This window comes from Pleurodeles waltl, chromosome 10, assembly GCF_031143425.1.
Source record: "Pleurodeles waltl isolate 20211129_DDA chromosome 10, aPleWal1.hap1.20221129, whole genome shotgun sequence".
Lineage (NCBI taxonomy): Eukaryota > Metazoa > Chordata > Amphibia > Caudata > Salamandridae > Pleurodeles > Pleurodeles waltl.
The window spans coordinates 815,971,039-815,989,870 of record NC_090449.1 but is presented as its reverse complement, the minus strand read 5'-3'; the positions used below and the strand labels follow the sequence as shown (position 1 = coordinate 815,989,870).

Here is an 18,832-nt window from a genome sequence, read left to right as displayed (position 1 = left end):
TTCATGAACTTGCGTGTCTCGGTGATTCTGACGTTGGCCCAGGAGGTCAGGCGGCTGGTGTGGGTGGTGTTTGCGGGGGTGGTGTCTGGCGTGGTGGGGGCGGCTGTGGTGTTGAAGCTGTCGTGGATGCCGGTGATCTTTGGGTGGAAGAAGGTGGCCAGTGAGTCGCAGAGCTCTTGAGAGGGAGGGATGTCGTTGATGTTGGCGCTGGGATTGGAGAGTTCTTTCACGATGCTGAAGAGCTCTTTGTTGTCGTGTGTGTTGTTATCTAGGCGGTATTTGAAGGAGGATCTCTTGGCTAGTCTGATTAGTTGGTGGTGTCTGTGGGTGGCGTCCTTGTGGGGCGCGAGGCTGTCAGGTGTGTGTTCGGTGAGCCATTTATTCTTGAGTTTCCGGCAGTTGCGCTTGGAGGTCTGAAGCTCTTCGGTGAACTGGGTGGCTTTCTTGGTGGCTTGGTTGTTGGTGGTCTTCTTGAGTGGTGCGAGGGAGTTGGCGCAGTCGTTGATCCAATGTATGAGATTGTGGGTGGCGGTGTCTGGGTCGGTGGGGTCGGTAGGCGGGTTCTGGGCGAGGGCGCTGGTTAGCTGGTCTTTGGTGACTTTGTTCCAGTGGCGGCGGGGTGGCTGTAGGGTACGGTGGTGCTTGACCTGTTTCTGGAAGGTGAAATGGATGCAGTGGTGGTCGGTCCAGTGGAGTTCGGTGGTGTGGTTGAAGGTGACGTAGGTGCTTGTGGAGAAGATGGGGTCAAGTGTGTGGCCAGCTGCGTGGGTGGGTGTGATGACGAGTTGTCTGAGGCCGAGGTTGGCGAGGTTGTCCAACAGGGTGGAGGAGTTGGCATCGTTGTTGTTCTCGAGGTGGAAGTTAAGGTCCCCGAGGAGGATGTAGTCCGTAGAGGCGAGTGCGTGGGTGATGGCGAGGTCAGAGATGGAGTCGCTGAAAGGTGCCCGTGGTCCAGGGGGTCTGTAGACGAGCTTTCCTCTGAGGGTGGTGTAGGGGTCGGTGTGTATTTGGAAGTGCAGCTGTTGGCGGTCTGGAGGGTGTCATCCGTGTGGGTGTGGACCTTGAGGGTGGACTTGTGGGCGATGGCTATTCCTCCTCCGATTCCGTTTGTGCGATCCCTGCGGGTGATCTTGTAGCCCTCCGGGATGGCTATGACGATGTCGGGCGCTGAGGAGTCGTTCCACCAGGTTTCAGTAAGGAAGGCTACGTCCGGGGCGGAGGTGTCGAGCAAGTCCCAGAGCTCGATGGCGTACTTGCGTGCAGAGCGGGTGTTAAGGAGTATGCAGTGGAGGTGGTTGGTTCTGGTCTTTGGAGGTTTGGTGGTTCTGTCACAGGTGAATCTGCAATTGTGGCAGGAGAAGGGTCCGTGGGTGTTCCTCGGTGAGGACTGGAAGCATGCTGCGGAGCGGCCAGGGTTGAGGTCGTTGAGGTTGCTGGCAGTGTAGTGGCGTCTGGCGGTGCGGGGGTTCCGTGGACCGGGGGTGGTGCTTGGCGCGGTCCAGGCGCGGACGGGCGCAGACGGGCTTGCCTCTGGCGCGCCTCTGGCCCGCCCGCTGCGCAGTCGCGCAGCAACCGCCATTAAGAAGGGGAGGAGGGAGGGAGGAGCAGCTGGGAGGCGTGAACGAATGGGGGCTCGAGGGGGATGGGGCCGCAGGGACGCAGCGGCGGGAAAGGGAGACGACTCGGGGGAGCCGAGCCGCTGGGGGGGCAAGGGGTCACACAGAGCGGCAGAAAAAGTGAAAGGAACAGGGCAGAAAGAAGGGTAAACAGGGCAAGACACGGAGCGGCAGAAAAAGTGAGAGGAACAGGCGCAGAAAGAACGGTAACCAAGGCAACACAGTAAATACAGACAAGACAAGGTAAACAGACAAGACAGGGTAAACACGGCACTCACAGGCAAGACAAGGTAAGCACAGTGATTACGAAGAAGGAGCTTACCACTAGACACCAGGGATGACCATTAGAGAGCACGGAGCAGCGAGGGCGGGGAGGGGAGGACACGGGGACAGCTGGGTGTCGCTGTACGCATGGGGAGTGATCCAGTGGCCACACAGGTCAAAGGTCACTCTCTGTAGCGCTCAGCGACCGCCATTAATAAGGGGAAGAGGGAGGGAGGAGCAGCTGGGAGGCGTGAACAAATGGGGGCTCGAGGGGGGCAGGCCGCAGGGACACAGCGGCGGGAAAGGGAGACGGCTCGGGTGAGCCGAGGCGCTGGGGGGGGGGCAAGGGGTCACACGGAGCGGCAGAAAAAGTGAAAGGAACAGGCGCAGAAAGAACGGTAAACAGGGCAAGACACGGAGCGGCAGAAAAAGTGAGAGGAACAGGCGCAGAAAGAACGGTAACCAAGGCAACACAGTAAATACAGACAAGACAAGGTAAACAGACAAGACAGGGTAAACACGGCACTCACAGGCAAGACAAGGTAAACACAGTGATTACGAAGAAGGAGCTTACCACTAGACACCAGGGATGACCAGCAGGGAGCACGGAGCAGCAAGGGCGGGGAGGGGAGGACACGGGGACAGCTGGGTGTCGCTGTACGCGTGGTGAGTGATCCAGTGGCCACACAGGTCAAAGGTCACTCATCAGAGGCCATCATAAGAGTCACAGAGCCTTAGTTTATGAGTAAACAGTACTGAAGGCACAACATCTATACTCCCTTTTAGTATCCTAGTCACCATATTTGGTAATACAACTGTATGTTTGACTGTAAGGATGTGGGTGATAGCCCACTAGAAGAGGGGACTGTCTTGGGCCTATGTCCTCATGCCCCCCAAAACAAATGAGAAACTAAACGGTGAAAACAGATTGAACGAACATAACTTCAATTCTGTCACTGTCTCTGAGTTAATCTACAGTGCAAATGTTGGCAGGTAATTGTGCTGGATATAATATGAGGTAATCAATTGATTTCATAGCTTAATAGCATGTGCTATCCTTGAGGGTACAAGCACTGGCTGCAGGTGTGTCCAGGATGTCTAACAGCTTTAAATGTGCAAGGGAATACACAGCACGGTGTCTTATGAGTTCAGGGTCTGTTTACTGATGCATGTAATAGTCTATAGTAATTGTTTAAGAGTTTAAACTGCACATTGGAGGGGTGCAACTGAAGTCATGTGGCATTAGCAATGCTTAAATTCTGATGATTGCCTCCGGGACATCTGGCATGTACCGGATCTTGCTCTGGTCCACCTCCAAGAGTTAGATTTTGGTGAAGCAGCAGCACATAGACTGTTTCTTGGGTGTGCCATTGATGTAGCACCTTGGGACTTTGGATAGGCTGCAACAGGACTGCTTTTGGATCCTTGCAGGACCTGTGCAAGAACCTTATGAAGCGACCGGCAAATAACTCGTGGAACACTCAAGGGACAAGTGGATAATGGTTTAAGGCATACGTCAGACTGAAGAGTACATGTGAGGTGAGAAATTTTAATGTTGAAAGTCTGGCTGTTTCCCAAGTTGTTATGGAATGTAGCACCATTATTTCATTTACCCATTCAGTCAGGATTATGACATAGGTGTCTGGAATTAATTCCTGGTTAGATGTTGGCAGGATCACTTCATTGCGACATCTGGATTTGGGAAGTCATGGGCAACTTATTAAAGGTGTAACATTTCTAACAACTGTATCTATTAAACTGTCATAACTTTCTCAAATGTCTTGGATGTTGTTCGTTTGTACAGATATCTGCAGTGGTAATTTCATGGTACTTCGAGTCTTCCACTGAATATTAAGACTTTGCTGCCACTTCAGATGACTGTTTTGGCAGTCTGATAATTTGCCAAAATGAAGCAGGGTGTATTTTATGTTACGGTGGGCCTGTGAGTTGCAGTTTAAGTTGTGAATTTTTCACTTTTTGAAGAATTCACATCTTCAGTTTAAGTGAGGTACTGATTGTCAAGGGTGCCAGTCATTTTATGACAGCCAATGACGGACAACAGAACAGTTGGTCTGGGAAGCAATGAGCAGAGGTTTAGGTTTTTGTGAAGCAGCTGCCAAATCATCATTTGAATATGGAGCAGAGATACTGGAGGGCTTTGGACAGCTTAATACATTGTTCTTCCTCTTTACACATAGGCTCCTGGTAGTGACGTAAACCCTTGCTCATCGTATCTCATCTGGTGAGGATGGATGACCATTCTTTAATGTACCATGGATACAGTTCCTTAACTTTTCTTCACCATTACTGCATATCCATAGTTTAAAGATGCTCTGTCAGCCAGTGTGGTCATAATCTTCCACAGTAAATGGGCAATAAAGTGTAACAAGCTTGCTCAGTGACTGCAGACAGGCTCTTGATTCTAGGTGAAGAAATGTAAAGAGAGGGCGGAGTTACATATATTTTTGCCCAATATACTGAGACTACACTTTAGGTTAGCCGGCTTTAGCCGTTGACCAATTTGTGTCAGTTGTCTTCAGGTGCTGCTTTTAGATTTTGTCAATCACATCTTGCATCAGCCCAAACAAGAATATCCTTCTCACCTGATGCTGTTTGCTGGATCATTTTACCTCATATGAAATAGTTTGTATGCATGATGGACTATTTATATCTGAGCGCTTCAAGTCATGCATCCCAATGTCAAAGACTCAAAACATCAGTTCCAACCATAGCTAAGCTAAACTTTTTAGCAATGATGATATAACTAAGTATGCATGGTTGTTTCCGAATGGTTGTATCTCTTTGTTCATTTTCCGCAATGGCTACCAGGCTTTGTACTTTCAACTAGTATCCTCTTCACAAATCGCTAAAGCGCTGTTTAATGTACAGATTAAAGGTACATATTTTTTTTTTTTAAAGACGTTTTCTATTGAGTTAAATACAAGAATATTAACTTAACATTGCCAGAACAGAGCTATGCAGTTGTGTATATATATATATATATATATATATATATATATATATATATGAATAAAGAATATTGTACTTATAAATGCATATCAAACATGTAAATGAATTAGGCATATACCGCAATATAGTATCAAAGACTCCAAGTTTGAATAAAGAAAAGAAGAAAGAGAAATTGGAGAGGGAGAAGAGCTAAAGGAATAGAAAAGGGATCAAGTGATAGCAAAGTGGAGAGAGAGGTAATAGACAATAGTTACAGCAAAACTAAGATGAAATAAGTATATATAAGTAGAAAAATAGGACATTTATTGACATTTTTAATAAGGAGGAAAAAATCTATTTCCTTTGCAGTGCGTGACAGATAGTTACTTAATGGTAACCATAGCTGATGACGTTTGAAGAAAGTTCCTGTTGAATCAAGCTTGTAGCTGTCAAGTCTATGATGATAACATACAAAATTCCACCACTATCTGAGAGTAATGTTCTCCAGACATTTCCAGTTAGAAGTATTAATAGAGATTGCAATAGAAAGCAAGAGGTCCAACAGTTTTCCAAGAGCTAAAGGTACATTCTAAGCACTGCACTGTAAGACATGATAATGTCTATAACTATCATAACCAATCACTGATATATTTATTTAGCCCAAAGAAATCAAGCATAAATTAATAGACTAGTAAAACGGAATGTCCAGATGTAAAAATGTAAGCCATGGCCTCTCTGATATGCAGACCTAGAAAAACATAGTTGAGTTTTTATTTTCACTATTTTCCATGCCACTTTCAAGAAAAGGAAGCATTCAAAGGGGTCTCCTCTGTTCATAATTCTCTGATATGGAATTGATGGGACAGTGGTGGATGCCTTGTGAAGGTACTGCAGCCCAATATATAAGTGACTTATACCCGACCCAAGAGAAACACCATGTAACAGCTTGCATAATTACCCTTTTGTGAAAGACTCTTTAAGCTCTGGAACCTGTCATAAGCTAGTGAAGCCTTGCAGGACTGCGCCTTTGGGGATAACTCATCTAGCACTTGTGCCTGACTCAAGAGGGACATCTAGTAAAGGCTTTGGTTGGAAGGCAGCATTGTCAAAGCTGACTGGACTGCCAGTAATGTGCCAGAACATGCTAACACAGGCATGTACAAATTCTGTTTGCATGTGTTAGCTCATTAAAGCCTGTTATACTGGCTTTGCGAAGACATTTTGCTTTCTATGATGTAGCACTGTCTTCGAATTGGGCAGCTGGTACTCGGTGTGGTAGAGGTTGCCTTGGCAGTGAGAGAGACACAAGGCATCAAATCTCCTCACTTTCACAGACAGCAGCATCCACATACTCCTCATTAGGGACTTTTAGAATTACAGACCTGTGAGAGAAAGGTGTCAGGAGCACTGGATTCTGCCCAGTAGTGCTCAGGCACATGATGCACTGGTCGGGTGCAGTCTTTTGGGAACTGCCCTGTATTGGTCAGGTATGCGCCAGGGTGTTGCTGGGGGATGCCTAGGTGCAGGGTGCAAAGTCAAGGAAGCATATAGGCTTTCTCTAGCTAGCTCCGGCCGGCTGTAGCAGGTTTAGGGAGCCAGGTTTTCTGTTCCTACTCTGGCCCTAAAGTCTCTCTTCTCTCCTGTTGCCGGGTGTCTTAGGTGACGTGGGTCCTGCAATGTCTCTGCCTGTGATGTTGGAAGCTAAAGATTACGTCAGAAGTCCGTATGGGCTGGGAAGGTGAGAGTGTGAAGCATCCCTTTATTCCTGTGTACTATATAGTCATCCACATAAATATACAGAAACCGTTTCAGGGCATGAAGAAATGGCGCTCTGTATGGGCTCGTTTAGTGCATGTCTACATTTTCACACATGAACATTTACAACAATGAATGTGTCTTCGAAAAAAATAACTTTGGCAACATTTATTGTCCATTAATATTTACATTCAGTGATATGTGCTAAAACGTCATCACACAGTGAAGAAGTGGAAAATGTTTGAGAGTGTAAATACAAAGATACGCAAATTATGGAACAATGATAACAAAGAAAGAGTTAAATATAATTGTATTTACAATTGAGTACAGAATTTATGGTCAGATGTACTAATGTGGTGATCCCAAAAACTGGTCAACTGTCCACCGACTTTTTGCAACTGGTAATTTATTATGCAAACTGACCCAGGTACTAACAGTTTGGCTTGGAAAATAAGGAATCAGAGATAGCCCCAGAACGACCAGCCTAATTTACATTTATTAGGCAAGCCGCAAATTGCGACTCACTTCGATTGGCTACCTTCACATGGATTGTGGCCTGCAAAAGACAGCAGACGAATATACTTGTGAAAGTATTTCATTTTCTTTCTTACAGCAACCTAAAAGGAAACAGACCTATTTTAGAAATGAAATCCATTTTGGAAAAACACTGTGAAAAGAGTCAGTGGTCTCCTGGTCCACTGTCTACTCTCCCTGAAGCTGACACCATGATGAGAACCCATTTCCTTTGTGAGTCAGTTACCGCTCCAACTTGGGATTTGGTGAGTGGTCTGTGGTTTCCGGTTGCAAGCCGCCTAAACACAATTTACAGATTCACTAATTGAGAGGGATGCCCCAAACACACTCATTCCGAATTGCGAATCAGTAAAGACTTCTAAATGCAGTTAGAGATTCAGAAATACATTTCTGAATCATTAAATGGATTTTGTACGAAAGAAAAAGTTTTTTTCTGATCACAAACGATTTGATTTAGTGAAGCAGAGAGGTAAGACCAATGAAAAGCTGTGTACATCTGGCCTATAGTGTTCAGAACCAGTGGTCTGTTTGCACAAGTGATGCATGCATTTCAGCCAGGAGTATGGAGCTGTCACTGTCCGTTGCACAAATCCTGCAGTGTACATGAGGTGAAATAACTGGTTGAAGGGTCAGACTGTGTGCTGGTCACGTGCTGGCTGCTGATGTTTATTCTTCAGGTAGTTGCACATCTGCTGTGGGCTTACTAGGCTGGGTTGCAGCCCTTATGTGCAGGAGAAGTGTGATACTTCTAATCATCCTCTGGAGACTGGTTGAATGCAGGAAAGCAGTGACAGGTGAGGGCTTCACCTGAAAGGCAGACAGGCTCTTTTCAGCAGTTTGCTTTAACGAGTAGAGCATTAAGAGCCACGGAATACTAGTGCTGCTTTCCACTCATGCCCGTGTCCCTTAGGTTCAGTTGAAGGCAACAGCTCAATGGCTTGAAAGTCTTTGCCCCTGTCAGCTATATCAGGAGTTGTGTAGGTGAGTTGTGCAGCTCATCTTACTACCTGAGAGGGTACATGGGTACCAGCCCTGCCTCCTTCAGGGCGGCAGGTACCGAGTGTGGAAATGACAGAGTGAGAGTCTGAGAATGCCACCTTCTTTGGACAAAGGTATTCCCTTCAGGCATGCAGTGGGGCACTTATCCTCGATATACAGGAGCACTGAGGGCAATGCAGACATAGGTTTCTGGCTAGGTTTTCTCTAGGTTCACTTCCTTCCTCTCAATAAACAAATGAATCCCACCACCTGTTCAGGCAGAACTGAAGGGCAAGGCAGCTGAAAGTCTCTTCTTGCACTGGGTGGAGCAGTGTGCTGGATTCCGTGGTGTATCCTTGAAAGGTGACAGAGTCTATTTCCCTTACAGGACACCTGACCCAGTGCAGAAGTTACCTCTGGTCATGGCCGGTCTTCATATTACCTCCCTGGCTCTCTAATGGGATAGTCTTTGCATCGCTTTCTAGTTACTGGTTGAGGAGTGACTGCCCAGCTTGACAGCCTCTACAGCAGACACCACCTTCAGTAGGACCATATTTCCAAAACAAATGTAGATGATGTCTTCGTCAAGCTCATGGCCTCATCCGGGTAGATGTCTATATGTGGTGTATGGTGTGAGGTTTCACATCTCTTGCAGACAGGGGGGAGAAAACAGCTGCACTGAAGCCGGCAGTGGACATGAGCATCATCCAGAGGGAGCATCATGTTGGTAGAGTGGTAGGGCAGCAGTAACAGATCAGTGTCTTCATGCTTGGGACAGCAGACAACAGTGCATTTCACCCTCTCTTGCCAGTTTAAAGTCAGGCATTGGACCCTAACAGGAAAGAGACAGACTATCAATGGGTGAAATTGGGTGACACAGGAGAGGGGGCATGAACATTCAAATTTAAGCATATTAGCCCAGTCACCCGACCTAATGAAATAACTGTAGGAATAGATGGAAGAGTGACTGACAGCCATAAAGGAGATAGGACTTTCCTGTACATATATCCTCATGACCATAACAAATCCCACCAGTACTAAGTGTTAGTGTCCTGGCTGTTCCATTCCTGTTGTTCAGCATTTTGCACTAATTTCGCAGTAAAGTGTACTGATGTGCTGGGGTGCAACTTTAAGAGCATGCGTGTATTTCATATATCATATATCATATATCATATAGCTGAAGCAATGAATTCCATCAACAAGATATGGGATCAGGAAAAAGCTATATATTATTCCTGGGATCTAAATATTTTTGAAATCTCTTTGTAGCAAGAATTACACTGAACAGAGCTATTGTCATACGTTTAACCCTCACTCCGAAAGAATCTTTCTCTAAGGCGAGATTCAGCATGTATCCACTACATTGAGCAAGGTGAGACAGAGTGATACAAAGATATGTTACCAGGTAACGGAGGGGCGTAGACATTCATCTAACACATGGGCTCAGAGGGGCTGATTTTGGACCTTGTTCCACTGCCAAATTGAGATTGGGATACAAAAATATATACACTGTCAGTGGACCCAGAGCCGCATGTCAAGTAACTGCACTCATGTACCTCAAACCAATCCTCATCAGGGGTCCTCCATATCACAAACTGCACCCATCTATATATTACTCACGAAGGGGCTGAAAGGTAAGTCTTCACAGTCAGGGAGTGGCAAATTCACCTGCCTCTCTGTACCTTGCTCGCACACACTGCCAATTATAGTGTGCGCTATAGAAGGCACTTCATTTTGACTAATGCAGCTCAACAATCAGGAGTAGGCCTGTACACTGTTTTTTAGTTGCACAAAGGCACAATTTGGGGCAGTGCACTACATTTTAGACCTGGTTTTACCGTGCAACTCGCTGAAAGACAGGTTAATACCAATTCTTTAAAACGTACAGTGAGTGGACATTGACTCTCAGATAATATTACTCTCTCACTTCCTATAACGGACTATTTAGTGTATCTTTTCACATTCTATGAAGTGCTTCCATTGACATGCAATAAGGACTGTTTGACATCTGAAAAGTACAGTCAATCTTTGTGCTATTTTTCACATTAATGTCTAAATATTTTGTATGTATTCAACACAGAAGAAAATCCCTTGTTGCTACTTTATTGAAGCCAACAGGGCAGGCTTTAATGCAATAAACAGTAATCACTGCAAACAGCACTCGTGATTATCCACATTTACATGCTCCAGCAGATTAAAGCCAGACCTATTGGCTTTGCCACTGTTTGATAAGATGCAGATCGAGGAGTTCGGAGGTTCCGATGCAGGTAGTTTAGGTGATGCCTTGGTTGATGTTGCAATTATACTGGACCTATTTTTTGCCCACTTTATGAGCAAGGCTGTGCAATGGTGGAGACTAAGGGGGTCATTCTGACTCCCGCCGGCCGCGGTATCCGCGGGGCCGGCGGGAGCCGCCTGAATACCGCTGCGCGGTCACAAGACCGCCGCGGGTATTCTGGGTTTCCCGCTGGGCTGGCGGGCGACCGCCAGGAGGCCGCCCGCCAGCCCAGCGGGAAACACTCTTCCACAAGGATGCCGGCTCCGAATGGAGCCGGCGGAGTGGAAGGGGTGCGACGGGTGCAGTTGCACCCGTCGCGATTTTCAGTGTCTGCATGGCAGACACTGAAAATCTTAGTGGGGCCCTGTTACGGGGGCCCCTGCAGTGCCCATGCCATTGACATGGGCACTGCAGGGGCCCCCAGGGGCCCCACGACACCCCATACCGCCATCCTGTTCCTGGCGGCCGAAACCGCCAGGAACAGGATGGCGGTATGGGGGTCGGAATCCCCATGGCGGCGCAGCAAGCTGCGCCGCCATGGAGGATTCCCCAGGGCAGCGGAAAATCGGCGGTACACCGCCGGTTTTCCGTTTCTGACCGCGGCTGTACCGCCGCGGTCAGAATGCCCTTGGGAGCACCGCCAGCCTGTTGGCGGTGCTCCCGTGGTCCCCGGACCGCCAGGGTCGGAATGACCGCCTAAGACTAAGCAAGGAGTGTCTGTTGATTATTTGCAAGTTTCTGTCATAAACCATCCTCCCACATTCTTCTATCAAAAATAGATTCTATTTAGTCTCACATGCCTGTCATTTTATAAGGCATAATACACATTTGCAACCTTTTGTCACGAAATGCATTTTCATGAGCTCGATTAGCCATTACGCTGGTGAGGCTTATAGTGGTATGATGTGTTCTTGTTCAATGGAAGTCATTACCTGTGTTACATAGCAAACATTTCACCCAGGTCTACGCATCTCAGAGCAGTTCTTGTTCAATTTATAATGCTATCTTTTACTTTTCTTTTGTGGTTTTCATTAGTTTCTTAAGATCTCTCCAGTCGAATTTCGAAGGTAAATAAGGGACTAGATGTAATAAAAGACAGATTGCAAAAAGTAGTCTAATTTGCACACATACCTTATGCGACCAGCCTTAATTTTTGTTTTCATGCAACCTATGTATCTTTAGTGGTATTGAAAAATTTACATCCACATGAAGGTTGTAAAATGACAAAGGGCACACCTAATCAGTTACCACCTCCTTTGACATGTTGGTAGTTGCTTAATGGTTTGTGACCACAAGGACAGTTGCAAACTATAGACAGAAACAATGCAGAAACACTAGTAGGAGGGGATGTCCCTTTCAGGCCTCTTATATTATGAAACTCATAAATTGGGTTTAACATATACCAACAAGAGAGTTATGGGTGCAGAGCCTGTGATTTTGTTAATTGCAGGCTTTACAATCACAAAATGGCTTTGTACATCTGACCAGTAGTTAACATTAATCAAAATTGCTTGGTAATGGCTGTAACATCTCAACACATCCTTACCTTGTCTGTTGACATACAGTGCAAATCCAGGCTCTTTCCTTCTTCTGGTGGGAGCTGCAGTTCTTACAGATGTTGTACTTGCAGTCTAGGCACTGCCGCTTGCTGTTGATGATGAATGTGAATGGTGTGCAGCAGCGGATACAGCAATGCTCGTTAAACTTCTGCTGTTTTGAAAGTATTGAGCACTTGCTACCTTCTTCTTCGAGTTTCTGCTTCATTTCACTAAAAACAAATATAGCACATTTTGTATTATATAGTTAACATAAACAGACTAAAAGTAATTCCTAGGCAGGTCATGTAACAATTCAGACTCTAAATAGTTAACAAATTGAAAGTCCATCTAAAAATGATGGATTAAAATATGGAGGCAGATCTGGAAGTTCAAGGTTCAAAGTTCTGGAATGCCCTGAAGCACACCTTGCAGACGACATAACCCACACCCATGTGCTTAAAAAAATCTTGAAAAGTAACCTTTCACTAGGGGGTCAATGTCACACATTTTGAAAGAATCCTGTTACACTCCGATATCATGACATTTACCTCTATTGGCACATGTACATTGCTCTGTAGTTGCCCTAAGGTGATGCGCAGCGCTCTCTTATAAACACAAACATTTTTAATGTTTAGGTGTAACTTCTCCAGTCGCATTCATTAGCCAAAACAAAATTGGCACTTCAAAGATATGGATTAGATATACATTTTTTTACAAGGTTCAGTAATGGTCAGCTGTACTAAAACCTGGTCGCAAAATACTGGTTGCAAATTGCAACTGGTATTTCTGAGACCAGTGAAGAATTTTAATAACTGACCTATGAATTAATAGTTCAGTTTTTTAAATTCCTAATTATAGTGGGTCCGAGTCCTAAGCCTTTTTTGGATGTTTGGGATAGTTTGCACTTAAGAATTCATACCTTTTATCCACAAGGGGTATCCATACCAAATTTACCTCCTTTTGGCCCAACACACTGTGCATTCTAAAGGTTCTGAGGGTTTGTGGAATTCCGAAGCGGGAACCGAAAAATAGCCAAAATGTGGATAATTTGTGTTTTTTGGGGGAAAAAATTCTGTTCAAGAAAACATATTTTTTTCCTAAAAATTGCACCAATTAAATGTTTGCTGTGCTTTTAATAAAGTTCTTCTGAACTTTCAGGAGCAAACAGGGTTGTATGAAAAACATTTGTTTGCACAGTTTTTGTATTTTTCTAAAAGGCAGTCCATTTTTCCTAAATTATGTTGGTCGGCCTACTTGCAGTCTGTGGTGGAAGCAGGTTTAAAGTCCATGGGAAAGCTATACATTTCTGAAAAATAGACAAACATCTGTTATTAGCAAGAGGTCATTTGTGAAAATCCCTCAAGGGCTTCCCAAAGAAACTAATTGTTGAAACAAAAATAATGACAATAAGTAGGAAAAATAGACATTGCTGACAATGCTTTTATCACTAATTGTTTGTCTCAATGGCCGATTTACAACAGCAGTATACTGTTACATCCGATAGACTTTTCTGGTTGTGAGACTATATAAAGTATGCAAGTTTTCCGAAAACCAGAGATACCCAGAACCAATAACTGAAGTGAAGCTTTCAATTATTTTTTATTATGTACGGCCATGCATCAATTTAGACAATTAAAATATAGTGAACGAAAGATGATTATGAAGGAAACTGTGCATTACTGAACCACCCCCTAAACTGTCTCCTGGTGGGGGGGAAATGAACTGCTCCCTTTTTGGGGTGGGGGCATGGGTCTATGTGAAAGTGGTCCACCCCCACTTTGGTGACATCTAGTGAACTTCTTACCCACTTGGGGAAGGAGGTAGGGTGCTGACTACCTAATGTGCCTCCAAGGAAAGAAGGAGGACTGCATTGCCCCATATTGTGGCAGGGATAATTGGCCCAATGCCAGGTTAGGCTACCCCCACCCCTTTGTTTATTTTTAAGTAAATAAATGGGTGGTATCTGGTCGACCTTTTGCAACCCGAAGCAGGAGCAGAAAGGGAGCAAACATGCCTAATCTGTTGTGCTCTGGAGCAAAAAGTGTGTATTGCCCTCTTTTGGAGTAGGGGCATGGCCCTATTCCATGGTGGGCTGTCCAACCCTTTAGTTTTTTCCATAGTTTCTCTAGTGTCTGGTAGGCATTATGACCCCCCTACCCCCAGGGGACATCTTGGATGTATATACCCCCAACTGCTCCCTGGGGGAGGGGGGACAGAAAGATACTAGGGAAGAGGATAGCACTGGCTCTTACCCAAAGGGCCCCTCCTCTTAAAAGCAAATCCCAGGTGTCTAGTGGAAGAGTCAGGCCATTTTATCACACTGTGGTTCCCTAGCTTATTACAGGTCAGGAACAGTATACCTGGAAAGCTGAGTACTCCTTTAGGCACTGTTCCCTGTGAGCCCAGAGAACATTACTGTTTTCAGCTCCCTTTGTGCTTGCTGGGAAACTAAGAAGCTGTTTCCTGGATGCTGGTCCTGCAACTGATATCACTGACGCATTCGCATCAGGTGTAGCATGGCAACACCTCCCTGAACCAGAGCGGGAAAGTCTCCTGCTCCGACCGATGGGTGTATGACAAAGGAGGAGCATCACACAACAGTTGCTGCACTAGTACCAGATGATTTGAGATGACCTCCACATCAATAGCATCCAGACATGATCACCCCTGACATGGAGGTCACGTCAATAGTTCCCAAGGGAAGATGGTTACAAATTGTAAGTTACTACAATTGGAGGCCATCACAGTTCTGGTAGCCTGCTTTGGTCAGCTTACTATGCACTACCATGTCTGTTATTGTTTTTTAGTAAAGGACATGTTTTCTTACACATGCAGGCCATGTTAGGGAAAAGCTATTGTATTTAAAAAGAAAACTGTAGTGTTTTGTTTTTTCAAGAGTTGGCATTGGTCCTTTGGACCACTGCCTACTCTTCATTTTTTTTTTTTTTTTTTTAACTTTCACTAAGGAGGCTCCAAAGGGACCCTTTTCTTTTTGTGAATGCATTACCACATCATTTGAGATGTTGGGAAAATATAAATGTTTTGTGACTGGTTTTTTGGTCAGAAAATATTGATACATACGATACTAATTCGCTTACAACAAGTCCCTGCCAGATACCAAATCAGTTTTCATTTGAAATCAAATTTCAGAAGTCAGAAACACTTTCAGACATAAAATGGGATTAGTACATCGGTAAAAGCAGTTTTACAGATGTAAAAGCAGAATTGGAGGATTAACGTCTGTCAAAAGGCAAAGTACATCCAGCCTTATATTAGTAATAATAATCATGAAATCACAGGGGTCTTATGGGGCTTTATTCTGCTAAAGAATCTTACATCCTAGCAAATGGGACATTATATTTCAGAGAGTTGGTGTCATAAAACCACATGCTTAACATATATAGGCGGAAGGCAAAACCTGAGCTCAGATGATATTACTGCAGACTAAAGGGCTGATTCACAAAGCCGTTTTTCTTGAGTAACTTCGACTTCACAACAGAAGTTCAGTAGTAAGTCATAAGGCCCGTTACAGAGGGGGCAGAGGGTTTATTGTTTCCCAGGCTTGTACTGCAGCATTCATTTTTAGATGTAAAGGAATGTAGGCCTGCTTTTTAATGACTAAAAGGCTAACACAGCGAGATGGCACCAGATGCAACATCTGACAGCTTCTCTCTTTCTTGAAAGGGCGTATTTTGAAACTTTGAAATACTTCCTCGTCCTTTGAAGGGCCTTGCTTCGGTTTGTTAACCTGGGTGCCAGACTTCTGACATGACTAAGTCATGGTTGCTTGCAGAGGATTCTTTGTAAAGCCCGCACTTATTCTTCAATCACAAAACTATATAACTCGGTTAACATAGGTCAAACTCTAAGAGCCATACAAATATATTGTTATTTTATGAAAAAGTACTTTAAGGAACACCCAGGCAGTTCAATCGAGAAGCTGTATGTAAATATTACACAATTTCAGAGAAGTATTATTAGAAAAGTTGCTATGTCTCTATGTAGAAAAGGCATGAACTATCCTTACTGGTTGGCTATTTCAATTTAAGAATTTACAGGACTGTGATTGACAATTGGCATCTGCCCAGCAGTCCCACTTAAGGAATATACAGCTCTTTAATCACCCCTTGGTCTTGGACCCGCAAAGAGCCTTATTGGTGTGGTTCATCTGAGTGAGGAGCCACCATTCAGCCAACTTCCTCCTGGCTAGAAGAAAGCATGGGGCTCTAACGATACTCTACTGCCTGGCCTATTGCTGTTGTTTACCATGCCCTTTGTACACTTCCCTTAGCCAGCCAATGAGTCCTGCTTCACTGACGAGAGTCTGCACCCTCTCTGTCATCAGCAGGTAGTTGAAGAATCACCCTTGATGACAAGTAACTTTAACAAACATTTACTGAGACTCCCTTATCCTGCACAAGTAATGGAGAGGGGATGACTGGGAGCCCGACTGCCACAAGCGCCAGTGAAAGAGGGGCACTTCCATCTGGTGGGTACAACCCTCTGTACCAACTTTTATTACTATTTATATCCAATTCTTCGATGCACCTTTATCTGTGCTGAGTCTTCAAAAAGTGCATTGATATCCTGGTGATTAAGGTGCTTTATAAATGTCATGGATTAGGCTAGTCAGGTCTGGCAAACCAGTAAGTTGTTTGCCATCCAACTAGTCTGAGCTCCTGAGCTTTGGGGTGACTCCTGAGCCCTGTATGCTCCCAGACAAGGGCCCTTCATGTCTTATAACACACTAAAGTTGGTGTACCTCTTCTGTGCCCGCAAAATAAATAAACAAAACTTCAAGCCACTGATTGTGCACTTGCTCTGAAGGTACTTTTAACAGTGGGATAGTCATGGCATTTTTGCCTTATGTTAATTTAGTTGTTTGTGAACCTTCATGGTGGAAAATCGCTGATGTCAAAGATTCACAGCAACCGATAAAAGTATATAGTTGTATGCAAACAGAAGCAGGCAGTGAGATGGAGTAAAAACGTATGTGGCAGTGAAAAATCAACCTGGATCCATTCAATGAACTTTATAAACCGTGTTGAAATCACAAAGTAAAGATTATAATTTTGCTTTTAAAACTACATCTTAAACCACAATCCTGAATGCACAGTGATTTGCACATTTTACCAGAACCCTGAGATTGCACAATTAGACCATATTAAACATTAACTGTTATGTTTTTTCATATATTACATGTTCATTTTGGAGTGGTGGGGGGGGGGGGAAGCCCTCTTGGCAAATCAATTTGCAGAACTCCCACAGTACCATCCAACCAGAGAACTGTATATTTTGTTTACCCTTAATTATTTTAAATGGCTGGATGGATTTACACCAAAACACAAAAAAAGCATGCTTTCCGAGTAAAGATCTAAATTTAGTGTAATTCTGTTCAGCAGTTTTCTCTGTATCATTGACTAGAATTCCTTATGGAAACTAAATGGAGAAATAAGTATTTTGGGACAACCCCTTTTTCTCTGCCCCTGCTTGATGGATCACTCAATCTCTGAAGCTTTCCTAGGAAGGAGCTGAGGTGGATGGACTTTTTATCTGTGGAAAGTTTTGTGAAGATCTGTGGTAGCTCAGTTATTAGCAAAACAAATATGCTCTTTGTATGGAAAGTCTGACTCACAAACAACTACACAGTGGCAAATGTGTGTATACACACACACACACATATATATATATATATATATATATATATATATATATATAAATATCACCTCAAACAGGCACTTGGAAGCAGCAGCCACACTCTCAGAACTCACTTGACAAAAATTATTGTCAGCCTTTTCTAATAATGTATTAAAATACTTTCAGCTTTTTCAAGAAATGTGATGCTCACCAGCATGTTTGTTTAACTGGAGACCAATGTAGCCAGCTTACATGGGTCAGAGATGCCTAGACCTCCACTCCCTGATTATTGCCCTGTTTTTCCATTTATAAATACAATATGCTCGTGTCTATAACAAATCCGATATCGTTTAATAGGTATATATTTATTATTTTTTAATTAGAAGATTTTAGCTGATAAAATTATTGTCCCTGAGCATGCTTTGAATGAAGAGCGAAAATACGGCCCGCCCTAACTGATCGAGCACAACCAAGGCATTTGGTGGACTTTACATATTGAGAGCAACGATACTGCTTTCTTTCTCTCTCCACGCCCTTCACTGTGCCTGGTCTGTGTATTTATCGGCAGATATTGGATTGCAGCCAGTTTGAATTTCGAACCTCAAAGCCTGTTTCATCTGTCACTTTCACCCTTTCCCCTTTTATGGCACATATCCTTTAAAAAACAATACACATCACATTTTTAGATATTTCCTTTTTTCACAATCCATGATTAAGTGAGGCTCCCTTATTTCCACCATAAGTATGTTGAATATGCATTTCAAATGGGGAAATGATTGGGACTGCCACAATACCTATTACCTACTTTGTGGTGTAACAGACAGCAAAGTTATGACCTTGTGCCAATATTCAGACATCTAAGAGAATGAGTTGTATTTTTATTTGGAACACTCGGATATTGCACATGATATTTGTTGACATTATACTTATATTGTTTAAAATAATGCTGAGTGCTGAAGGTGCAGCTGGAGCCCAGTGTAGCACCTCACACCCCTGTTCTCTGAATATCCCACTCTGTTTTCATATATACATTCAGTACATACTGACTAGATTAAATCTGATACTATGATATGATGTAATACTTCGTCAGAGTACTAGAGCTCATAAAATTATTCGCTCTAATCGTGATTTGTATGGGTGCATCTGTTGCACAAATCATACTGACAGAAAAAACCCACAATTGCACAGGAAACCATGAAAAATGAAAAATATTTCTCAGCTGTCTGTTACATATTGGCTCCATCAATAGCAGGCCCCTAAGCACTCCATCCGTTGTTCATTGA

At 44.0% G+C, this 18,832-nt stretch overlaps 1 protein-coding gene across 2 annotated transcripts in view; it reads right to left on the bottom strand.

The window, feature by feature from the left end:
* MYRIP (myosin VIIA and Rab interacting protein) overlaps nucleotides 1-18,832 on the bottom strand; it is a 1,334,264-nt gene that overhangs the window by 717,366 nt on the left and 598,066 nt on the right. For both annotated transcript variants that reach the window (XM_069211480.1, XM_069211479.1), the window contains exon 3: nucleotides 11,921-12,142. In XM_069211480.1, coding sequence (XP_069067581.1) covers nucleotides 11,921-12,142 — 222 coding nt within the window. The remainder of the gene's footprint in view (nucleotides 1-11,920; nucleotides 12,143-18,832) is intronic.